Raw genomic sequence first — 26,408 nt, 5'->3', positions numbered from 1 at the left:
AGGGTCTAGGCCTGAAACGTCAGCCTTCCTGCTCCTATGATGCTGCTTGGCCTGCTGTGTTCATCCAGCTCTACACCTTGTTATCTCAGATTCTCCAGCATCTGCAGTTCCTACTATCTCTGAAGCAATCCCCTGGTCTTCATTTTCCAATTGACTAGTTTCCATATTCAACAGATCATCTTTCAAACCTCCACTGTGACACCACCATCAAATACTTTCTCCCCTCGGCGCTTAGAATTCCAAAGCGACCTTACCCTGTTCAACATTCTGGTTCACTTCTCAATTACTCTCAACAATCACTCTCCTTCCCACAACACCTTCCAGTACAGGAGATGCGATACCGTACTTGCCTTTGTATATTTTCATTCAAACTAGTATCCTTTGTTCACCATTCATTACGTAATATCCTTTACAGTGGCATAGTAAGTCTCATCATCAGCTATGACTAAAAGGTAGAAACATAGTCGTTCTATTAAGCAAAATGGGAAGAAACTACCTGTGACAGTCAGTGGACTTGTAGTGGATATTGATCAATAGCTCTTCTTTGAAATGGAGATAAAGAAATTGAGGAAGGGAAAGTAGGAACTAAAGATGGACGACATGAAGGTTGGGAAGTGTGGAAGTTAGAAGCAAGGTGAATGAAAGGTTTGCATTTTAGAATGTGAGCAGGAAACAGGACTGATACAATAATTAATCTGTTCTGTGTGTACCCAGGAGATCCATTATTTTTTAGGTTGTGCCCCCTAATTTTAGGCTTCTCATGGGAAACATCCTCTCAACATCTATCTTGTCAACTCCTCTCAAAACCATCAGTTCAATTAAGAAAAACTGAAAGAACTGCAGATGCTGTAAATCAGGAACAAAAACAAAGTTGCTGGAAAAGCTCAGCAGGTCTGGCAGCATCTGTGAAGAAAAAAATCAGAGTTAACGTCTCGGGTCTGGTGCCTCTTCCTCAGAACACTGTGTTGAGGGAGGGTCACCGGGCACGAAAAGTTAACTCTGATTTTTTTCTTCATATGCTGCCAGACCTGCTCAGCTTTTCCAGTTCTATTAAGATCCTCTCTTATTCTTTTATCTCCAGTGAATATAGACCTAACCTACTCCACCCTTCCTTAGAAGGTAACCTCCTCATTCCAGGAATGACTAGACTGAAACTTCCATGAACTGCTTCTAATGTCCTTTCTTAACCAAGGAAACCAAAGCTTTAACAGTACAGTCGATATGGCCTCATCAATGCCCGGTACAACACTAGCTAAATATCTCCTACTTGTGTATTCCATTACAATTTATAATAAAATTTGATTGCCTGTCTAATTAACTGCTGAACCTGCATATTAACTTTTTGTTTTTAATGCACCAAGACACCCAGACCCTTTGTTGCTCAGAGCTTTAACATCTTCAGACCTAGAAAGTAGAAAAACAGATTTTTGTTAAAGTGGTGGAAAAGACGAAGATGAAATGCAGAGGTAGGCCAGGGCAACTTTGAAATAAAGTGAATCAGCGCTGCCAAGGTAGAGTTCAACAGTGTTCACATGATGATAATGGCCTAGGTTTCAGGAGATAATCTGTGATCAAGAGATAACAAGGTGTAGAGCTGGATGAACACAGCAGGCCAAGCAGCATCAGAGAAGCAGGGAAGCTGACGTTTCGGGTCTAGACCCTTCTTCAGAAATGGGAGAGGGGAAGAATCTGTGATCAAGGTTGGATTTGAAATATGAAAGGTGGAATTTAAGTTTGATCCAAGCAAAATAAGTCAGATCAGGAGACAGGTGTTCAGGACAGACTTAGATGTGATCGTGAGTCTTGGTGGTACTTAATGAAACATAAATAAGAAGACAGGAAATGACCAGAAAAACAGAAATTCAGTAATTGAGAATAACAGAACTTCTTCCAAGGTAGACATTCTTGGAAGACAAATGGCAGTGAATTAAACACCAAAATATTTTGTATAAATTCTACCTAAAAGTAGTACAAACTACTTTATAGAGGGTAAAGGAATGTAGGCTAATATATGAATGATTAAGGTTTTAAAATGAGTTTTGAAGGGTGGAGTGGGAAGTAGACCTGGAAAAGGTTAGGGAGATCAATTACCTTTGAAATATTTCATCAAATTAAAATAGCTGCAAGGTGTCCACATTCTACGAGTCTACTTATCTGAATTTTAAACAGTTCAATCCACCTTCTTAAACAAAATAACTGTATTACATCTTCAAGCTATTTTCACATATTTTCTGTTTAAAACAAGATCAATTCCTAGAGTATTCATTTTTTCTATAGTTATTCTATAGTTTATCCAAACCATTAACTTAATTTACAGGTCCTGATAGATATGGTTTTGAAACTCCTGTTCAAACATATATAGGTGCAGTGGTTATTCAGTGCTGACATATCAGTTTAAGTACATTTTTATTCATTTATTCACAGGAAGAGAGTGTAGCTGGCTTGGCCAACATGCATTACCAATTGCTAATTGCCCTTAAGGTGGTGATAAACTACCATCTTGAACTAATCCTTGTGGCATTGGTACACCCACATTCCTTTTAGGAAATGTATTTAACTTATTTTTGACTTCACAGAAGTTTAATACAACTGAGTAACTTTCTCAGACATTTCAGAGGACAGTAAAAAGTCTCATGTACGCCACACTGAGTAACAACAGCAGATTTCCTTCCATAAAGGACATTAGACAACCAGGTGGGATTCTACAACAGTCAGCAATGTTTTGCTGGTCACTATTACTCAACTGGTTTTCATTTCTAGATTTTACCAATTCAAACTCCACCAACCACCATGCTGGGATTTGGTCTTCTGTCTCTAGAGCTTTCAATTGGGCTTGTGAATTGCTAACCCAGTGACATTACCATTACGTTACCACCTTCCCTGAAGTGGCTCTCCAGTTACCCTGAAGAAGTTGGTGGCCAGTTACATGCTTGAACTGCTGCTGTCCTTGCAGTGCAGATAGAGTCAGTGTTAGTTGGAAGGGAATTCCAGGATTTTGACCTAGTGATAGTTAAGGAACAGCAACAGAATTTCAAGTCAGGATGGGATATGGCTTCTAAGGTTTTGGAGTGGATCTGTAGCTTGGGTTGTGGGTGTTGAGGTTGGTTGGCTGGCTCGCCGACCTGGTTTGTTATTTTGCAGACGTTTCGTTACCATGCTTGGTAACATCCTCAGCGCAGCCTCCAATAAAGCGTCGGTGTGTTTTCCCGCCTGGTTTTTAAACTCTGGGGTCCACTGAGATGGATTGCCTCACTTCCAGTTTTCCTTCGTAGTGGAATGTATATGGGGTCGAGTTCAATGTGTTTATTAATAGCATGCTTCATGGAGTGCCATGCTTCATGCAGTGCCATGCTTCCAGGAATTCTAGTGCTTGTCTCTGCCTAGCCTGTCCCAGGATCTTGGTGTTGTCCCAGTCGAAGTCATGGTTCTCCTCGTCCATGTGGATTGAGATGAGTGAGTATTGGTCGTGTCTTTTTGTAGCCAGTTGGTGCTCATGTACTCTTGTTGTTAGTTTCCTTCCTGTTTGTCCGTTGTAGTGTTTCTCGCAGTCTCTGCAGGGGATTTTGTAGATGACATTGGTCCGGTCCATGGCGGGGAGTGGGTCTTTAGTTCGGGTGAGCAGTTGTCGTAGGGTTGACGTGGGCTTGTGTGCCACTCTGATGCCCAGCGGTCGTAGGAGTCTTGTGGCAAGTTCCGACATGTTCCTGATGTAGGGTAGTGTGATGCGTGTGTCAGGGCGTGTAGAATCTTTCTGATGCTGTTCTTGTAGGCATCTTCTGACCCAGTTCTTTGGATATCTGTTATCCTTGAACACTTGGAAGAGGTATTCTTCTTCCTCTTGGCGTTGGTGTTGCTGCAGTGTGTTGTTGCCCTTTTAAATAGTGTTCGCACGCAGCTTCGTTTGTGTGTGCTGGGATGGTTACTATTGAAGTTCAGTACCTGGTCTGTGTGTGTGTGGCTTTTCGATGTACATTCGTTTGCAGTTCCCCATTTGTCTTGCACTCTACCATGACATCCAGGAATGGGAGCTGTTTGTTCTTCTCCTCCTCTCTGGTGAATCTTATTCCGATGAGGGTGTTATTTATAAGTTTGTGTGTCTCTTTTAATTTAAGGTGTCGTCTACGTAGCGTATCCACAGCTTAGGTCGGATTTGCGGAAGGGCGGTCCTTTCCAGACTTTGCATCACTGCTTCTGCTATGAGTCCGGAGATAAGTGATCCCATGGGTGTCCCGTTGATTTGCTCGTATGTTTGGCCGTTGAAGGTGAAGTGGGTGGTCAGGCATAGGTCCAATAGTTTGAGCATATTATCCTTGGAGATGGTTTCACTGGGGTCGTGTTCTTGTTCAAGTAGTGTTGTCATTGTTTCCCTTGCTAGTGGTATGTCTATTGATGTGAATAGGGCAGTGACATCAAACGATATCATGGTCTCTTCATCATCTATCTTTATATCTTTGACGGAGTTGAGGAATTCTTGGGCTGAGTGGATAGAGTGGGGTGACTTGCTGACTAGGTGCCCGAGTCTTCTTTGTAGTTCTTTGGCTAATCTGTGCGATGGAGTGCCTGGTAGGGAGACTATGGGTCTGAGGGGAATTTCCGGCTTGTGCACTTTAGGGAGGCCGTAGAATCGGGATGTGTTGGTTCCTTCGGGTTTCATTTTTAAGAAGTCTGTTTTGTTGATTTGTCCTGTTTGTTTAATTCTTTGTAGCGTGTAGAGGATTTTGTTGCCTAGTTACGATGGCGGGTCAGTCTGTACTGGCCGGTACGTGTTCTCGTCGGCAAGCAGTGCTTGTGCCTTGGAGATGTAGTCCCTTTTATTCATTATCACTGTCATGCGCCCTTTGTCTGCAGGTAGTATTGTGATGTTCTTGTCCTTCTTTAATCCATCCAGGGCTTGTCTTTTCCGTGCGTTGAGGGTATTGAGTTCACTCCTTCTGGTTAGTGTTGGGACTACTGTCTGTGTTATGGTTTGTTGTGTTTCTTCGTTGATATTATTGGTCTGGAATGTGGCTTCCAGTGTAGCTAGGAATTCCGTTTTGTTGGCGTCCCTGCAGTTGTAGTTCAGTCCTTGGGTGAGAACGGCTTTTTCCGTGTCTGTCAGTTTCCTGTCAGAGAGGTTTCTTATCCATGTGTCTATTCTGTTGTTGTCGTTTTTGTGGGTAAGTGTGGCTAGCTTGTCTTGCAGGGTCTGTCTTTTCTTGGCTCTTGTGGTCTGTTGGCTGATGTTAATGGCTCGTTTTATGTCAGTTGTCCAGTCTTGATTGAGAGCTTCCTGGAATAATGTTTTTGGCACGTAATTTCTCTGTTGTATTTGTGGAGCTGGTTGTGTGCGTCATTTATCATTACCCTTACCATCTTGCGGCCGTTTTGTTCTGCTGTTTTCCGGGCTTGTGGGTTGTTGATGGGTGGCTTGTACTTCACACTGCATGGTAATACCTGGTTCTTGAGGCATCCATGTAGGAAGTAGAGTTGTTTGCGGGTTGCGCTCTCTCATTTGGCGTAGTTTTCCCATTTTCTTGCCAATTTGAGCGTATTGCAAAGGGTATGGCTTGGAAGGGAAGTTAGAAACATATAAACTAGGAGTAGGCTATTTGGCCCTCTGAGCCTACTCTGCCAGTGAACATGACCATAGCTGATTCTCTACCTCAATGCTATATTCATGCTTTCTCACCATACCCTTTGATGCCTTTAAAATCTAACAAGTCATTCATCTCTTTCTTGATTATATTCAGTCATTTTGGTCTCCACTGCTTTCTATGGTACAAAAAGGCAGCATGATGCTCAGTGGTTAATACTCCTGCCTTACAGTGCCAGAGACCTGGGTTCAATTCCAGCCTTAGCCAATTGATTGGAGTGTGCATGTTCTCCCCATGTCTGCGTGAGTTTCCGCCGGGTGCTCTGGTTTCCACCCACAGTCCAAAGATGTGCAGGTTAGATGAGTTAGACGTGCAGGGTTACAGGGATAGGGTGGGATGCTCTTCGGAGGGTCGGTAGACTTAATGGGCCAAATGGCCTCCTTCCACACTGGAGGGATTTTATGATTCTACAGTTCCAGGAATTCAATATAATGTGGATAAATATGAGGTTACGCACTTTGGTCACAAAAACAGGAAGGCAGATTATTATTTGAATGGTGGCAGTTTAGGAAAAGATGAGATGCAACGAGACCTGGGTTTTATAGTGGATCAGTCGGTGAAGGGTGCATGCAGGTGCAGCAGGTGGTGAGGAAAGCTAGTGACATGCTAGCCTTCCAAGCAAAAGAATTTGAGTATCCGATGTCTTGCTGCAGTTATACAGGGTCTTGGTGAGGCCACTCCTTGAGTATTGTGTGCAGTTTTGGTCTGCTAGTCTGAGGAAGGAAATTCTTGCTATTGAGGGAATCCAGCAAAAGTTCACCAGACTGATTCCTGGGATGGCAGGACTGACATATGAGGAAAGACTGGATCGACTGGGCTTGTACTCGCTGGAATTTAGAAGAATGACGGAGGGATCTCATAGAAACATATAAAATCCTGATGGGACTGGACATGCTAGATGCAGGAAGAATACTGAGGAAGTCCAGAACTAGGGGTGACAGTCTAAGAATAAGGGGAAAGCCATTCAGGACTAAGAGGAGGAAGAATTTCTTCACTCAGAGTTGTGAACCTGTGGAATTCCCTCCCACAGGAAGCTGTTGGGGCCAGTTCATTAGATATATTCAAGCGTGAGGTGGTTGTGGCCCTTGCAGCTAAAGGAATCAAGGGGTAACAGAGAGAAAGCAGGACTCCCCAACCAGGGAAAATATGCCCCCTGCATCAAGTTGCAGGTGATGACGGTCCTATCTGCTGTCCCTGTCCTTCAATGTATTAGCGGTTGTGAGTTTTAAGGTGCTGTTCATACTGGACAGAGCAAGGTTACTTGACAGAGGTTGAAGTAGATGGTGTAATGTGATAGACTGGATAATGAATAAGAAGCATATCTTAGGATATAATACACCAATGTTCTGAATCACTGGTACAACTTGAATGAGGAAACAGTATGAGACAAAGGCTTCAGACTTTGCAATGTTTGCTGATGGAAACTGTGGCACATCAAAGACTGGATAAGGCATAAACAATCTAACAACCCAGCAACAACAGAAGGGCCATAGGTGATGGTAATGGAAAGGCAAGGGATAGTCAGCATGGCTTTGTGTTTGTCTCACAAATCTGATTGAGTTTTTTGAAGAGGTGACCAAGATGACAGATGAAGGCAGAGCAGGAGACATTTTAGTTTAGCAGGGCCTTCAACAAGGATTTGCATGGTCAACTGATTAGTAAGGTTAAATGACATGGGATCCAGGGAGAGGTACCCAATTGAAATCAAAATTGGCTTGATGGTAGGAGACACAGATCGGTGGTACAGTGTTGTTATTCAGACTGTGACCAGCGGTATGCCACAAGGATCGGTGCTGAGTCCACCGTTGTTTGTCATTTATATAAATAATTTGGATGAGAATGTAGAAGGCATGATTACTAAGTTTGTAGATGACACTATAATTGGTGATATAGTAAACAGTGTTATCTCAGAGTACAATGCAATCTTGATCAACTGGGTCAGTGGGCCAAGGAACGGCAGGAGTTTAATTTAGATAAATGCAAGGTATTACATTTTGGTAAAACAAACCAGAACAGAACTTGCACAGTTAACAGTAGGACCCTTGGGAGTGTTATTGGACAGAGAGATCTAGGGATGCAGGTACATAGTTCTTTGAAAGTAGTGTCACCTAAATAGAGTGATGAGGAAGGTGTTTGGCATGCTTGCCTCCATCAGTCAAAGCACTGAGCACAGGAGTTGGGATGTCATGTTATGACTGTACAAGACACTGGTAAAGCCACTTTTGGAGCACTGTGTACAATTCTGGTTGCCCTGCCATAAGAAGGATGTTATTAAATTGTAAAGGGTCCAAAAATGATTTACAAGGATGTTACCGAGACTAGAAGATTTGAGTTATAACGAGAGGCTGGACAGGCTGCGACTTTTCTCCCTTTGCGTGTAGGGGGCTGAGGGTGATCTTGTAGAAAAGTTTATAAAAGCGTGTGGGACACAGATAAGGTGAATAGCCAAGGTCATTCCCCCAGGGTAGGGGAGTTTAAAACGAGAGGGCATAGTTTAATGTGAGAAGGGAAAGATTCAAAAGAAACCTGAAGGGCAATTATTTTCACACAAAGGGTGGTGTTTGAAACAAGTTGCCAGAGGAAGTGGTACAAATACAACATTTAAAAGACATTTGGACAGGTACAATAATAGGGAAGGTTGAGAGAGATATGGGCCAAATGCAGGCAAATGGGACTAGTTTAGTTTGGGAAACTTGGTTGGCATGGATGGGTTGGGCCAAAGGGTCTGTTACTATACTGTATGGCTCTAAGTGAACAGAGTACTATCACCATACACATTGAATCTGACCCCATGTCTTCAAATTATTTTGCCAAAGAATAGCATATAGATGAAAAAGTGCACAGGGACAAGGGTAGACCCTCAATGGCTCCAGACTTGGCTGAAAAGCCAGCATTAGAAATGTTCAAAACATGACAGAATAAGAAAAGAGACATCAAGTTATCAAGTGGGTAAGGTTGTTTAATCAGTTCCTAGATTATGTCTGTGATTGATAAGTTTGATTTAGTCGATAAGGTTCAAAACCCATGGAATGCCCTTCCTGCAAAATGTGAGAAAGTGGGGACACTTCCAGTCTCCATGGTGACTACGTACGCAGGAAGTATGTTCAACTACAGCTCTCGATTTTGCACAAGGAGCACCTGGACCTGCAGATGGAGTCATGATGGAGCATCCATAAGGCTTAGATTGTCATTGATAGCATGTTTAGAGACCTGGTCACAGCACCTGTAAGGGCTGCACAGGCAGAGAAGAGTTGGGTGACCACCAGGAAAATGAATAAGTGTGGGCAGTCAGTGCAGGATTCCTCTGTGGCCATTCCCCTCTCAAACAGGTATACTGTTTTTTTGGGGGAGGTGGCCTCTCAGGAGAAAGTAGCAGCAACCAGATCAGTTGCAGTACGGCTGGCACTGTTGTACAACAGAGAGGGTTGAAGTATATGTGAGTAGTAGCCATAGTGGACTCCAAAGTCAGGGGCACAGACAGACATTTCTGTGGCTGTAGGCAAGACTTCAGAATCGTGTGTTGCCTTTCTGGTGCCAAGGTCAAGGATATCTCTGAGCTGACACGGGATGCTATGAAGGAGAAGGGTGAGCAGCCAGAGACGGTGGCTGAAAGAGAGATGTTGAAAAGCAGGACGAAATCTGACATCCTAACCTGGTCTGGCCTACATGTGACTCCAGACCCCCAGCAATGTGATTGACTCTTAACTTCGCCCCCTCCCCCCCCAGGCAATTAGGGATGGACAATAAATATTGGCCTAGCTAGGTGCCCACATAGTGTGAATAAATAAAGAAACATTTTTAAAAACTAATCCCTGGGTGAAAGTACTAAATTAGGGGGAAGGTAAACTACCACAATTTGAAGCAGGAACTGTGCAATGTAGACTGGGCAACTGTTTGAGGGTAATTCTACATCTTGCATATAGGAATCTTTTAAAGGCCTGTTGATGAGAGTTTAGGACCAGCATGTTCTTGTGAAAATGCAAGATAAGGATGGCAAGATTCAAGACCTTGGAGTACAAGACAAAATTGTGAACTTAGTCAAAAAGAAAAATGTGGCAAACATAAGGTTTAGGAAATTGAAGACAGACAGAGAGAGGCCTTGAAGAATATAAAGAAGTAGGAACAAATCAAACAAAGAATTAGGACAGCTAAAATGGGCCATGAAATGTCTTTAGCAAATGGGATTAAGAAAAATCCCAAGGCATGTTATACATCTATCAGGAGCAAGAGGGCAAGAAGGGAAAGAGTAGATCCACTCAAGGACAAAGGGAAGAACTTGTATATGGAGCCGGCAAAGTGGGTAAGCTCCTTAATGAATACTTTGCATCAGTATTTACAGAGGAGAAGGACATGGTGGATGGTGACTCTCAGGAGGAGTATGTTGATATTTCAACAGGGCATTTCAATATAAAAAAAGGGGTGATGGTTTTGGGTGTTGACAAGTACCCAAATCCTGATGGAATCTATCCCAGAATGCGGAAGGAGACCGGCGAGGAAACTGCTGGGGCCATGTACAAAATATTTGTACGCTGTTTATTCTCAGAAGAGGTCCCAGAGGACTGAAGAATAGCCAATGTTGTTCTTTTGGTTAAGAAGGGCAGCAGGGATACACTGGGAAATTACAGGCCAGTGAGCTTTATGTCAGTGGCAGGGAAATTATTAGAGAAGATTCTTAAGGATAGGATTTACTGACATTTGGAAAAATACAGACTTATTAGCAACAGGCATTATGGCTTTGTGCAGGGAAAGTTGTGTCTCACAAACTTGATTTGAGTTTTTGAGGAAGTGACAAAGATGATTGATGAGGCTGGACAGTAAATGTTGTCTTTATGGACCTTAGCAAGGCCTTTGACAAGGTCCCTCATGGCTCGCTCGTGGCAGGCTGATACAAAAGGTGAAGTCACCTAGGATCTGTGGTGAGCTGCTAAAATACATACAGAACTGGCTTAGTCATAGAAGACAGAATGTAGTGGGTTTTATGATTGGAGATCTGTGACCAGTGGTGTTCCATAGATATCAGTGCTGAGACCCATGATGTTTCTAATATACATGTATAAATGATTTTGGAGGAGAATGTAGGTGGTCTGATTAATAAGTTTGTGCCATCTGCAAAGATTGGGAGAGCAGTGGACAATAAGAAGGATTGCCAGAGGATACAGCAGGATATACACAGGCTGGAGACACTTGGGCAGAGAAATGGCACAGGGAGTTTAATCCAGACAAATGCGAGGGGATGGATTTTGGAAGGCCTAATGCAGGAGGGAAACAGACAGTAAATGGCAGAACCCTTAGTAGCATCAACATACAGAGGCATCTAGGCATACAGGTCCAGTTTCTCTGAAGTGGCAACATAAGCGCATAAGGTGGTCAAGAAGGAATATGGCATGCTTGTCTTCATCGGTTGGGGCACAGAGTATAAAAATTGGAAAGTCATCTTGTAACTGTATCGAACTTCAGTTTGGCCACAATTTGTACAGTTCTGGTCGCCAGACTGCCAGAAGATTGTGGAGGCTTTGGAGAGGGTAGAGAAAAGGTTTACCAGGATGTTAGACAACAAGGTGCAGGGCTGGATGAACACAGCAGGCCAAGCAGCATCATCATAGGAGGAGCAGATGTTATCTGGTTTTGGAAGGTATTAGCCATGAGGAGAGATTGGATAAACTTGGTTTGTTTTAACCAGAACATTGAAGAATGAGAGGCAACCTGATAGAAGTTTACAAAATTATGAGAGGCGTGGATAGAATGGATAATCGGAGTATTTTTCCCAGGATAGGCATGTCAATTACAAGAGGACGTAGGTTTACGGTAAAAATGGGTAAGTTTAAATGACATGTGAAAAACAAGTTCTTTCACAGAGAGGGTGGTAAATGCCTGGAATGCACTGCCAGAGGTAGTGGTGGAGGCAGATACAATAGCAACAGTTGACAGATATATGAAAAGGCAGGGAGTGGAGGGATATGGACCAAATAGAGGCAAAAGATTTTTTAGTTTAGAAAGGCATCATACTGTGCACAGTCTCAGTGGGCTGAAAGGTCTGTTCTGATTATTTTTTTTCACTACATTAGATTCTATAGGCTTTACCTCACCTATATTGTTGTAGCACAATGCTGCTAGCCCCAAAAAAGAGAGTGCAGTTAAATCAAATTATTTTCAGAATACAATCAAAACCATATTGAAGTATCAGTTGTGGCTCAGTTGGTAGCACTTTCACCTCTGTGTCAGAAATGACTTCAACCAAAATTTAAACACGAATGTCTCGGCTGACATTCTCCAGTGCTGCACTCAGGAAATGTCTCGCGATCAGGGGTGGCCGCTTGCAGATCAGATGTTAAACTTAGGCCCCATCTCCTCTCCTAGGTAGACATAAAAGATCCCTAAAACTATTTCAAGACATCTTTAGGGAGTTATCTCTGGTGTCTTGGATAGTATGGATTGCAGCAGCTCACCACACTTTCTCAAGGACAACAAGGGACAGGCAATAGATGCCGACCAGCCAGTGATAATTACATCCCATGAAAGAATAAAATAAAACAATTTTCCCTCTATCTGCACCAAAAGCAAGATTTCCTGGTGATTATATTACTTTTGTGGGAATATCTGATGTGCAAAATTGCATATCGGTTTCTACACCAAAACAATGACTATTAACTGCTCATTGGCTATGTAGGATGTGGTTGTGAAAGGAGCTATATGCAGACTTCCTTTTTAAGATCAACAACATAATTCGATCTTGTACTTAATCACGCCAGATAAGGACTTTCCCTTTATTCATTCACAGGATGAGGGCATCGCTTTTAAGCAGCATTTATTGCCCATCCTTAATTCCTCAGAGGGCAATTGAGAGTCAACCACATTGCTGTGGGTCTAATGTCACATGTAGGCCAGACCAGGTAAGGATAGCATTTTCCTTCTCTAAAGGATGTTAGTGAACCAGATGGGTTTTTCTGACAATCAGCAACGGATTTATGGTTATCACTAGATTTTTAATTCCAGATATTTTTTATTGAACTCAAATTTCACCATCTGCCATGGCAGGATTTGAACCCAGAACATTATCTTGGCATCTGGATTGATCATCCAGCAATAGGCTGTTGTCTCTCCAGATCAATCTTGCCTATTTCATTTTTTTTTTTAAAAACGAGTTACTTAATTAGCCATACTGTCCTGCTATTTCCCCTTCAATTTTTTTTTGCATGTTCAAATATACATCCACTTCCCTTTTGAAAGTTACTTCCATATCTTTCAAAACCCTTCATTATTTGGGTTTGAGTGTTCAAAGAGCTGAGAATGCATAAGGAATTGATAAAGGAAGAAAACTGCATGTATTTATTAGAACAGTTATGAAGGTCTTGGGATAAACATCAAGTAGGATGCTTCATGGAGAGCCTTTTACCCCCAAAGCTTCTAATTTAATAACTTAGACTCAGAAGCTGTTTAAAATTTATAGACAACAGCAAATTAGATGCAAATCCCGAAACCAAAGTGGCATCTTAGAGCGACCAAAACACAATATGTAGAAGAGAGGACATATCGGGAGATTAAATTAAATATCAACAGTAAGTGATATGCTTACAGGTCAAGCAGCTGATGGGGTGCAACAACATTTTGAAATTTTGATAGGTTTGTGGTTGAAATGTGAAATAAAAAGTCACATGGCAAGTAGAATGCTGAACTGCAAAGCCTAAAGAGCATAGCACAAGAAGAATTCATGTTTAACTTAATGTTGCTCTAGGCAGACTACGAGCCGTTTCTAGTTTTAGTCACTGAGCACAAGGAAGATATCAAAGCCACGGAACAGGAACAGACTGACATCCAGTATCAAAACAAAAAGATGACATAAAAAACAGATTTTTCAGCTTTGAGAAACAGTGTTGGAGGTGTCTTTGAAGATAGCAAATAGAAGCAATAAATATAGATTCATTCAAATCAAACTAGTTGAATTCTTTTTTCCTTAAAGATTGATCAACATTTAGAATGTCGACTTAACAGCAACACTAAATTTAAATAGCCTGAACTGACAGCACATGATGTAGTCATTAATTTCAAGTGAAAAAACATCCATTTATCCTAATATAATTAATATCCTATTAATTGATTATGGGCATGATTAGGTCAAAAGTTCACAAAACAAAATAAATTTAGATGAATTACTCATACTCACATCAATCTTTCTAAATACTTCTGAGTAATCTGTCATGCAAAATCCAACAGGAAATCCCACTTTGGCAGGACTCTTGAAGTTATCACCAATCTTAAATGGAACATCATCAAGATAACTAAAGGCTGCACCTGAAAACAAGCAATTATGCTTATGAGGCTTCTAAACAGAAGGCATGCATCCTTTACAAAAACTGACCAGAATATTTCATTGCAACAAAGGACCTGTTTTACTATATTCATTGTCTTACCAACTAAATGAGGTTATATCATTTTAAGTTTTAAAAGTAGGATTTTGTAAAAATTCATCCTAGTTCCCCAAGAACCTTTTACATGTTTTGTCAAAAACAAATCACATCTCTAATTTGTAACATCAATACTACTGTCACCAACACATTTCAGATTGCAGAAGATATGTTCCTTGTCTTTGAGCTGTTCAAATATTGTGCAAATCTATCACTGCCTTTTTACCTTTTAGAAACATTGCTGACCAATTAAATCAAAATCAACAAGGGGCTAGGTGAGATGCTCTTCCGAGGGTCGGTGTAAACTTGATGGGCCAAATGGCCTCTTTCCACATGGTAAGGATTCTATGAAGTTCTAGTCTACTGCATTTATGTGTTGCAGTATGTATTCCAATTCCAAAGACGGCTGTCAAAGCCTGCACGTGCACAAATGGCCTTGTGATGTCAGCAGTGAATATATAACAGGCACCAGTAAACATCTGCGCACATGCTCATATCAGCACTCGTACATGCGCTATGAACAATTCAGAAGAGAGATAGAAAGAGAGAGAGAGAGAGAGAGAGTGTTCTCAAAAACAATTCCCCAGATTTGACCGTTCCAATAATGGCAAGGCTGTCGGTAATTGCTGGGTTAAACTTACAGGAACTGCTAACATCCACTTGTGCAGCTAAACACTGAAATACAGGAGGTATTGTGGGTGACAGCCTGCTCCTTCACAAGTTGTGCTGTTTTCACTGACAGAATCTGCATGAAGGCACCAATTCTAGGGTAAAAGGGGCCTGTTCTGGAAGATAGGCTTCTCTTGAACAGTCCTGGGACCAGATAGCTGTGGCAAATTGAATAGCTAGGGTTGTAGAGAGGGTTTTAAACTAATGGAGGGGAAGGTTTCTGAAGTTGGTGGTAGTGGGGGGCAAACGTCAGACTTAGAAAGCAAATGGATATGGCAGCATTGCAGAGCCGTTATTTATGTAATGATACTCAGCGTGGGACAGACAGGGACAGAGTGTACAAACACAAAAAAAGCAGGCAATCAGGTCAAAGGGAGAAACAAAGGTTAAAAAGGTGAAACTGATGACTCTTTCAGAACGAAGTAAATTAATTAATGCACAAATATAGGTTGATGAATATGATGTAAAAGTCATTACAGTGACATGGTTACATGGAGCTAAGAACTAAATATTCAAGGATATGTGATTTTTTGAAAAGACAGGCAGGCAAGAAAAGATAGTAGGGTAGCTTTGTTAGAACAAGATGGAATAAAATCGATAGCAAGGGGAAGACGACACTGGTGAGATGCAGTATAGGCCCTGACAATATTTTTGTTTATAGATACAGAATTAATCAGGAGATAATGAGGACATGTGAAAAAGGCAGTACATTACTACAGAGTGTCTTTAACAACATGTAGATTGAGAAAATCAAATTGACAGAGGGAGAATTCAGAGTGTATTCTGGACAGTTTCCGATAACAATATGTTGTAGATCCAAGCAGAGATCAGGCTACTTTGGATCTGGTAATGTTTAATGAGGCAGTATTAATAAATGATCCGAGAGTAAAAGTTCCCCCAGAAAACAGTGACCGTAACATGGTAAAGTTTAACAATCAGTTTGAGAATGAGAAATAAGGATTGGAAACAACTGTGCAAAATTTAAAGGATACAAGAAACGAATGGAACTAAAGAGTAGGTACCCTGGACCTGATGAGCTGCATCTTAGGATTTTAAATGAAGTAGCCAGGGAGATGGTGCATGCTCTGGTAGGGGCAGCATGGTGATTCAGTGGTGAGCACTGCTGCCTCACAGCGCCAGGGATCCGGGTTCAATTCCACCCTCGGGCAACTGTCTGTGTGAGTTTGCACATTCTCCCCATGTCTGTGTGGGTTTCCTCCGGGCGCTCCAGTTTCCTCCCACAGTCCAGAGATGTGCAGGCTAGGTGGCATGGCTATGCTAAATTGCCCGTACTGTTCAGGGATGTTTGGGGAAATGCAGGGGTAAGGGAATGAGTCAGGGTGGGATGCTTTTTGGAAGGGTGGTGTGGACCTTTTGGGCCAAATGGCCTGTTTCCACATTGTAGGGATTCTATGATTTCTATGATACTCTTACAAGAATCTTTTAGATTCTGCAAAAGCCCTTGACGAATGGAAATGAATCAAAGTAACATCCTTATTCAAAAAGGGAGACAGAAAAAGAACAGGTAACTATAGGTCAGTTAGCCTAACAACTGTTATTTGGAAAATGTTACCACCTGTTATAAAGGATGTAATAGAGCATTTAGAAACACACAATATAACCAGTGTCAGCACAGCTCCATAAAAGGGAAATCACGTCTGACAAATTTATTAGAATTCTTTGAGGAGGTAATAAGCAGGATAGATAAGGGGAAAGCAGAGAGTGCAATATATTTGGATTTCCAAAAGCCTTTTGATAAAAGTATCCCACCCCACTCCTGATCAGGCTGTTCAATGACAGGCTAAGGTGTTGGAACAGCATATTAGTATGGATAGAGGATTGGCTAATTAACATCAGATGGAAAATTTGGATGGGATTGGGTCATTTTCAGGATGGCAACCTATACCTAGTGCAGTGCCACATGGATCAGTGTCAGGCCCAGAATTATTTATGAAATATCTTGACAGGGTAAATGCTGACAGGATGTTTCCCATTGTGGCAAAATCTAGGGCCAGAAGACATAACAACAGAGAAAGGGGTGCCAATGTAAGATGGAGATGAGGAGGGTTGAGTGTCTTTGGAACTCCTTGCCACAGAGAGCAGAATGCTTGTGTATATTTAAGGTTGTGAAAGACAGATTCTCAATCAGTAGGGGAATCAAGGGTTATGGGGAAAATGCAGGAAAGTGGACGTGAGGAATGTCAATTTAGCCATGATTCTATTGAGTGGCAGAGCAGGTACACGGGGTCGAATGGCCTACTCCTGTTCTTGTTTCTTCTCGTCTTGTATTAAGTGACTTGGATAAGGAGAGTGAATGTACTGTGACAAAAAGTTTTCAGATGACACAAGAATAGGCAGGAAGGAAAATGCTAAGGATGCCAAAGAATCCACAGAGAGATTTAGACAGGTTAAATGAGTCAGCAAAAACATGATCGATGGCATATAAAGTGGAAAAATGTGAGATTATGGACTTTGGCAGGAAGAATGGGGAGGTGTCAGCTGTGTGGAAAATTAGGAAATCAAAGTTAAAAGGTAAAACTGCAGGTTAGTGAGGAGGTGGATTGTTACCAGAAATGAAGAGGGACAGAACGTGTGACTGCACCAAGGAGTCATACAATTGGGAAATTTGGAGACAGAACAAATTTAAAGACTTTGGATCTGAATGCATGAAGCGCTGAGAATAAAATTAATGAATTAACAGTGCAAATAACGACAAATGGGAATGATTTGGTAGTGATTACTGAAACATAGCTGCAGGGAGACCAGGTCTGGAAATTGAATATCCAAGGGTGCTCAATGTTTTGGAAGGATAGGCAGGAACGAAAAGGAGGTGGTTTCGCTTTGTTGGTAAATGAGGACAGCAATACTGAAATGAGAAATTATACAGGCACTGGAAATAAAAACGTAGAATCAGTCCGAGTAGAAATAAGAAATAGCAAGGGAAAGATGTCCCTATTGGGAATAATCTATAGGTCCCTAAACAGTAATTCTTCAGTGGGATAGTGTAAACTAGGAATTGCTGGTGGCATGTAAGAAAGGCGTGAAATAATCGTGGTTGATTTTAATATGCATATGGACTGGATTAATCAAATTGGCAAGGGTAGCTTTGAGGGAGAGTTCATGGAATGTATTAGACATTGTTATCAGAGATTGCAAGATATTGTGGAACCAACCAGAGAGCAGGCTATTCTGGATTTGATATTTGTAATGCTTTGGGATTAATAAATAATCCTCAAGAAAAGTTGATCATAGCATGCCAGAATTGCAAATTCGATGAGAGCGAAAGAAATTGGAGTCCCACACTTACATTCTGAAGTTTAAAAAAAAGGTAATTTTATTTCGGCATGAGGACAGATTTGTTTCTGATAACAATAGATAATAGAGAAAATCCATACAAAATTCACAATAATATCCTTGACTTTAGATAACTTCAGTGAATAGTGATATAATTGTTTCAATTAAGATGTGTTTTGAGGATTCTGTAAAGAGGAAATTATGTGCTGACATTAACTCAGAAGGATACCTTGTTCCTACAAATCATTTGACAGTTATGATTTATCTCTCACATGAAATCACAAAGGTTACCTGCCTTTAAGACAGCTGAAATGTGGTGGAGCAACTGGCAGATAGCTGATGTATAATTCAATTAATTATAGCTTTAAAAATAATTGTGAACAAGTGGGGCAGCTAGCAGTACTGCTTCACAGCACCAGGGACCCAGGTTCGATTCCAGCCTTGGGCAACTGTTCGTGTGGAGTTTGCATATTCTCCCCCTGTCTGAGTGGGTTTCCTCCGGGTGCTGTGGTGTCCTCCCTCAGTCCAAAGATGTGCAGGTTAGAGGGATTGGCCATGCTAAATTGACCATAGTGTCCACAGATGTGCAGGCTAGGTGGCCTGGACATGGGAAATGTATAGTTACAGGGACTAGGTAGTGGGGTGGGTCTGGGTGGGATGCTCTTCGGAGGGTCGTTGTGGACTCAATGGGCCAAATGGCCTACTTCCACACTATAGGGGTTCTATGATTCTAACTTTGTTAAGCCAGCTCCATACAGTCCAGAACATCTTTATCTATGACCTTGTATAAATTAATTTTCTGTCCTGTTGAAGTGATACAATCTATTCTTAGGAGAAAATGAAGTCAGAAGTCAAAGCAGCGGCACTGTGAAAGCTTGGTGATTTCAAATAAACCTGCTGGACTATAACCTGCTGTTGTCTGACTTCTGACGTTGTCCAACCGAGTCCTACACCAGCACCTCCGCATCATGAGAAAATTAAAGATGACTCCTCTGCACTTCAGTAACGTCAAAATAGGAGGCATTGACTTTGAAGTTGACTTTTAAAATTACAAAAAAAAAAATCTTTTCTCTAAAGTTAATTTTGAAACAATCATAAATTTCATTCTCATGAAATTCCAATGATTAGTAAAGCAAATTCAGGTACTTTAATAAAATAACATTTTAGCTCCATTTAAAATCATTTGTTGATACTGAGGTTTCTTTATTTTTTAAACTGACCAGTGAATATCTAATTCTAAAACAATAACCTACATAACCTGAATAATGGATTCATGAAGGGAATTTTCAAATGTTGAATTAATAAAGTACGAATTTGTTCCAAAGATTAACAAATTCATGAAAACAGTGTTGAGTACATGGAATGTCTGCATTTTTTCAATCACATTTTATTCAATAAACATTCAAACTGACGAATGTCAAAAGGCCCATTGATAATGAAAAAGAAACATTTAATAATTCATGTCCAATTTATAACAATCTTCAATGCTTTATTGATGCACAATTTTTCTCTTTCATGTCTACAATTTGTTCAAAATTCCCTTAACATCTTCATTCTTAAAATAGTAGTTTCCCCATAATAATGCATTCACAATTTTTTTTTTTTTTTATAAACAGGTACATCCAAACTTTCCAACTTTCTTGTCAATTCAAATGTATTGCATGGAACCCTTGAGTGACACATAAATTATTCTAAGAATTTCATCTGTTTCATAAAGAGCTAACAAAAAGACATTTAGCACGCTTGCCCTCATTGCCCAGTCCTTTGAGTATAGGAGTTGGGAAGTCATGCCCTTTGCTGGAGTAGTGTGTCCAGTTCTGGTCGCCCAGTTAAGGGAAGGATATTATTAGCTAGAGAGAGTTCAGAAAAGATTTACCAGAATGCTCCCAGGTATGGAAGGTTTGAGTTATAAAGAAAGGCTGCATTGGCTGTGACTGTTTTCACTGGAGCATAGGAGGTTGAGAGGTAACCTTATAGAAATTTATAAAATCAGGAGGGGTATAGATAGGGTTAATGGTAGGTGTCTTTTCCCTAGGATAGGGATTTCAAGACTAGAGGCCACGTTTTAAGGTGAGAGAGATTTAGAAATGACATGAGGGGCAATTTTTTTTTTTTTTTTTTTTACACAAAGGGTGGTTAGCATGTGGAATGAACTTCCTGAGGAAATGATGGATGTGTGCTCAATTACAACACTTAAAAGACATTTCCATAAGTACATGAATAGGAAAGGTTTGGAGGGATATGGGCCATGAACAGGCAGGTAGGACTAGTTTTGTTTGGGATTATGTTCGGCATGGACTGGAAGGAGCAAAGAGTCTGTTTCTGTGCTGTATGACACTATGATGTAATAAAGTAGTCATGTTTTGCTCCCAATTTTCTCATTTTGCTGAAATTGTATTTAGATTTCTAAATATGAAGAGCCTTCAAAGAAAATAAATCAAGACATTTTAATGATGCACAGACACAGAATTATAGGACTTAAGAGGAGTAGGTTCTTCAGTCCTTTCAGTATGCTCCACCATCCAATAAGACCATGGCTCATCTTATTATAGTCTCAACTCCAAGCTCTTGTCTGCCCTTCATAAACCTGGACTCCTTTATCGATCAAAATACTCACTTACCCTTGAATAAATTCAAAGACCCACCCTCCACTGCACTCTGCAAAAGAAAATGTCACAGACTAAAACGCTTCTCAGAGAAAAATATTTCACCACAGCTCTATCTTAAAAGGGAGACCTCTTATTCTTAAACCATGTTCCCTAGTTCCATTTTCCTCCAGGAGAGCAAACATCCTCCCAACATTAATACAATCAAGTGTCCTCTTATAAATTTCAATAAAATCAACTCTTATTTATCTGAACTCTGATTTTTCAAACAAAGGTGACCAAAATGTACTCTAGATGTGATTTCACAAAGGCCCTGTACAACTGCAGCAAAACTTCCCTACTTTTATGAAGAAAGATCAGAGTTAACATTTCGGGTCCAGTAATCCTTTGTCAGAACTCCCCAGGGTTAACATTTTGGGTCACCAGAACCAACACGTTAACTCTGCTCTTTCTTCACAGATGCTGCCAAATCTGCTGAGCTTTTCCAGCAACTTCTGGGTTTTTGTTCTGATATACAGCATCCACAGTCCTTTCTGTTTTTCCCTACTGTTATATTCCATTCCCTTTGCCATAAATGCCAGCATCCTGTTGCTTTCCTAATTATTGTGTCTCATGTACCAGGACACCAGATCCCTCTGCACAATGAATTGTGCAATCTCTCTCCATTTAAAGAATATACTGCTTTTCTATTCTTCGTGCCAAAGTGGACAAATTCATATTTACCCACATTATTATCCTGCCAAATTTTTGTCCATTTACTTAACCAATCTGTATCATTTTTGTAGACTTTTTAACTTCATCTTGACAACTTACTTTGCTATCTGTCTTGATTCATCGGCAAAAGTAGCTACCATGCATTCATTCCAGTCATTAATATAAATTGTAAATATTTGATCCCCTGTGGCACTCCACCAAATGCATTAATTGCTTACCATTAATGCTGTGGTGAAGTGGTGGCAGATGTACAGGAGGCTGCTGGGGATGAAAAACCAATGTAACTTATCAAGGACAGGGGCGAAAAGTATCAGTGTGGGATGTAACATAGGCAATATTGTTCAAAAGACTAACGTCATGATGGGTTCAGTGTACAAGGACAGCAATAGTCAATTATAAAAGTGTCAGAGGTATGTAACAAACAGCAGATGGACTGAAATTAGGGTGTAGCTTTATTTTATTCATTCACACAATGTGGGTGTCACTAGTCACGCCAGCATTTATTACCCATCCATAATTTCCCAGAGGGCAGCTCAGTGTCAACCATATTGCTGTGGGTGTGGAGTTATATGTAGGCCAGAGCAGGTAAGGACAGCAGATTCCTCTCCTAAAGGAGATTAGTAAACGAGATGGTTTTTACAACAATCAGCAACGGCTTTGTAGTCATTATAAGACTCTTAATTCCAGATACTTATTGAATTCAAACTCTGCCATGGCAGGATTCAAACCCAGGTCCCCATAACATTAACAGGGTCTGTGGATTAATTATCTAGCTTAATTTCATTATACAAAGAACATAAAAGAATGAAAAAGGTGCAACATTGTTGTCCAAGATGGAATTATAAGTGAGGTCTAAGAAGAGATTTGAGATGTTAGCGTTTTTTAACTACAGCTGAGATATTAAAATGCTTCCACCACTTGGCAAGATGGTAAGATGAGGCAAAAATCTAATAGAGCACTGGGAACTATTAATACTGAACAGTTAATTGATACTTCATTTAAATTATGAGAAGACAACTAACTGTCTGTTAAAACAATGAATGCAATTTATACACCTACCAGAGTTCTGAAAATCTGATCCTGATTTCCTAGAGGCCATTTAGAATCTAGAAAAAGGAAAGTAATGCTGATTAATCACCAAAAATGATGGAGGTGGCATATCCAACAGACACTACATTAAATAAAAACAGAAACTGGAGAATCTTAGCAGATGTGGCAGCATCTGCGGGAAGAAAGCAGAATTAACATTTCAAATCCGGTGACTATTCAACTGTGTTTTCTTCCCACAGATGCTGCCACACCTGCTGAATTTCTCCAGCAATTTTTGTTTTTCTTTCAGATCTCCAGCATCCGCAGTTCTTTGTTGTGTTGTAGACACTAAATTACAGACGACATTGAATTTAAGATTCTAATTTTGCATCTATGATAGTAATATTGTTATGACAGACTGAATACGACACTGGCAACGGCACAAATTTGCTAAGATAATTACTGTTAAAGAAAATATTGTACTATTTTGGCTACAAGGTCCATCTACCAGCTTTGGTGCTGTTGTACATTGTGCCAACCCAAGTATGATTGTTGAAGCCAATAATATGCATGTTTTTTAAAGTGCCCTTAACGTAGCATCCCAAGATGCTTCACAGGAGTAAATTGATAGCAAGCCAAATAAAAAGATATTAGGATCAGTGACCAATATCTTGTTCAAATAATTAGATTTTTTTAAAAGAATACATAGTTAGAGAAATGCAAAGTTTAGGGAGAGAATTCAAGATCTTTGGGCCTCACTTAAAGACAATTTTGGGGTGCTGCAGAGAGAAGGGAGTGAAACCATGGAGAAATTTGAAAACATAGACCAGAAATTAAAACTGTAATGTTGCTTATTCATTATGGCCGCCAACGTACCAGCTCAAACTTTGGCTACAAAGGACGACCAAGAAACTAATATGGAAAGAAGAACAGAATATAAATGCAATCTATCAAAAAACGTAAAAACAGGCTGTAAAAGCTTCTATAGGTAAGTGAAAAGGAAACATTTGCTGTGGGATGGCATGGTCATTCAGTGGTTAGCACTGCTGCCTCACAGCACCAGGGCTACAGGTTCAATTTCACCCTCGGACAACTGTCTATGTGGAGTTTGCTTATTCTCCTCATGTCTGCATGGAGTTCCTCCTGGTGCTCTGGTTCCTCCCACAGTCCAAAGATGTGCAAGTTAGGTGGATTAGCCATGCTAAACTGCCCCGTAGAGTCCAGGGATACACAGACTAGGTGGATTAGCCATAAGAAACGAAGGCTTACAGGGACAGGGTAGTGGGGTAGGGCTGGGTGGGATGCTCTTTGGAGGATCGGTGTGGACTCGATAGGCCAAATGGCCTGTTTCCACACTATAGCGATTCCATGATTCAAGATGAACATGGGTCCATTACAGGCATAGTCTACAGAATTTATAATAGAGGAAAACAGAAGTAGCAGAGAAGCTAAATGGTTACTTTGTATTTGTTTTCACAGAGGAAGATACAAGAAATATCTCAGAATCAGAGATCCAAATGACTAGGAAGAATAACAGGGTTAGAATTAAAAGATTGTTACCAAAGAAACTAAATGGGCTGAAAATTGCTAAATCCTCAGGACTTGACAGTCTACAGCCAAGAGTGTTAATTGAGGGGCCTATATGTGATCATTGGTGAAAATTCTGTAGATTCTGGAATGATTCTTGCAATTTGGAAGCTAGAAAATATCACCCTACTATTTAAAAAGGGAGCAAGAGAGAAAACAGGGAAGCACAGACCTGTTAGAATTATATCAGTAGTAGGAAAAATCTAGAATCTACCATAAAAGATGTGGTAAGTATACACATGGATAATAATGATCTCATTGGGCATAGTCAGTATGGATTTGTAAATAGGAAAACGTGTTTGAGTTTTTTGAGGATGTTATTAACAACATTAATAAAACGGAGTTGATGGAAATATCAGGCTTGGATTTTCAGAAGAATTTTGAGAAGGTCCCCCACAGGAGGTTGGTAAACAAAATTACAGCACATGGAGCTAGGAGGTAATGTCGTGCCATGGATTAAGAATTGGCTAATAGGCAAAAAACAGTAGTTATAAATGGGTCATTCTTGTGTTAGCAAGCTATGACTGGTGGGGTACCACAAGAATTAGTACTTCCACCTCAGCTGTTCATGTATATCAATGATTTGGAGGTGGAAACCAAAGGTAATATTTCTAAATTTGCAGATGATACAAAGCTACGTAGGAATATGTGTTGTGAGGAAGATGTAAATCAGGAGGATTTGGAATCAAGAAGAAATTGGCAGATGGAATCTAATGTGGAAAATTGTGAGGTTATCCACTTTTGGTGGGAGGAACAGATGAGCAGAATATTCCTTAAGCAGTGAGCAGTTGGAAAGTGTATATGCACAAAGAGACCTGGGTATCCCTGTCAAAAAGTTACTGAAGGTTAACATGTACACGCAGCAAGTCACTTATCACAACGGGATTTGAGTACAGGAGTCATGAACTCTTGTTTCAATTGTATACAAGCTTAGTTAGATCAAAGAAGAGTCATATTGGGCTCAAAACATTAACTTTACTTCTCTCTCCATAGATGCTGCCAGACTAGCCGAGTTTCTCCAGCACTTCGTTTTTTCTTTGGTTCTAGTTCTGACAGTTACTAGAAAATATGATAGATTTGGTCGGGAACAGAGTTCACAGGGGGAATTGAAGACAATTTATTTGTTCTTCTCAAAACTTAGATGGAGAAAATTTCACCTGCTCATCCATTAGTAGATGACAGATTAGCAATCTAACAATTTGAAGTGGAGGAGTCAGGGCACTTGGTGTCAGTGAGATACAGCTTGATGATATGTACATATTTATGGGCTCTGGGTGATGTCACTCAGAAGCAGTGTGCAGGTGAGAACATGCAGGCGGGGTTGTGGTTGGGAAAAGGTAAGATTCTTGAGTAGACCAGGAGTAACAGTACAGGAATGGGAGGAGAATTGATTGAACATCATTTTTTTGTTACAACTTGATAGATTAGAATAAAACCAGGATTCTTCAGTCCAACCCACTGCATGACAATGGAGATGTTGGAAGAGGGTGGTGTGGTCAACTGTCTCAAAGTGAATAGAGAAGGACAAGGAGGAATAGTTTATCCTCATCGCAGTCACATGGAATGATAAAATACATTTTGGTAACTTGGCAAGTGCAGAAATAACATTTTACATTCCAACATGATAAAATGTATGTGAAGCATTATGATATTTACAGACATACACACCACCCTGCCCAACTTATTAACTTTGCTATTCAATAAACATTCAGACAAACAACAGGAAATTGCATTCAATGGTGAAAGGTCCTTCTAAACCATTACAGAAGCTCAACTGAATAAAGCACTTGACTCACTTTGGCTTCTTGGGTCCATTTTTCATTTGTTATTTCATTAACCTCTGAGCCTCCTTCCAATCAGACATGAGGAATTTGAGGGTATCACAGACCTGCCCATACTGCCAATTTAATCTCTAGTTAAAGATGCTTCACCTTTCCCAGTGACTTGTATCAATCTTATAAATACTGCAACAGGGTTTGAACTAGCAATACCCCACAACATTTCAATTTCTTATCACTCTTCTTCATCATAGCCTCCATGCATCATTTCCGACTCATCAGTTTGCTGTCCCTCTCACCTACTTCCTCACCTTTACTGGCTCTATGGCATATATTACGTACGAGCTACTTTAAATTTGAGCTGCTGTTTTCATTCAAAGGCAAGGGAAAGCATGAGAGGAAAAAAGTAGGTCTGGGAGGAAGCATCGTGACTGTGATGGAAGGCTGATATACAGGAAGTCTGCGGTAAAGTGAGAAAAAAGACACACAAGCATCTATCTGGTCAATCTTGCTATGAATGACTATCTTTTTCTAAGCATGCAAGGAGTTGGCTGAAACATAATTTTGAGACACTTGGGGGAAGGAGGTTGACACAAACAATGATTGCTGAAAATGGCTGGAAGAAGGGTGATGAATGAGTACAGAAAGGAAGTATATATGCAAGATTAATGAAGCAATAATTTTTGCCAGAGCCTG

General features: G+C 40.5%; 1 protein-coding gene across 1 annotated transcript in view; it reads right to left on the bottom strand.

Annotated features, from left to right (window-relative positions):
* ubap1 (ubiquitin associated protein 1) overlaps positions 1–22,459 on the bottom strand; it is a 55,355-nt gene extending 32,896 nt beyond the window's left edge. Inside the window, exons 1-2 of the mRNA XM_048600461.1 lie at positions 22,378–22,459; positions 13,795–13,922 (exon numbers count right to left, since the gene is read on the bottom strand). Of these exons, the coding sequence (XP_048456418.1) occupies positions 13,795–13,922; positions 22,378–22,417 (168 nt within the window). The 5' untranslated portion in view covers positions 22,418–22,459. The remainder of the gene's footprint in view (positions 1–13,794; positions 13,923–22,377) is intronic.
* Between the last annotated feature and the right edge of the window lie 3,949 nt (positions 22,460–26,408).

This window comes from Rhincodon typus, chromosome 1 (genome assembly GCF_021869965.1).
Source record: "Rhincodon typus isolate 14 chromosome 1, sRhiTyp1.1, whole genome shotgun sequence".
In the NCBI taxonomy this organism is placed as follows: Eukaryota; Metazoa; Chordata; class Chondrichthyes; order Orectolobiformes; family Rhincodontidae; genus Rhincodon; species Rhincodon typus.
Note: the sequence above shows the minus strand (reverse complement) of the source record. Positions and strands in the feature narration are given on the sequence as shown.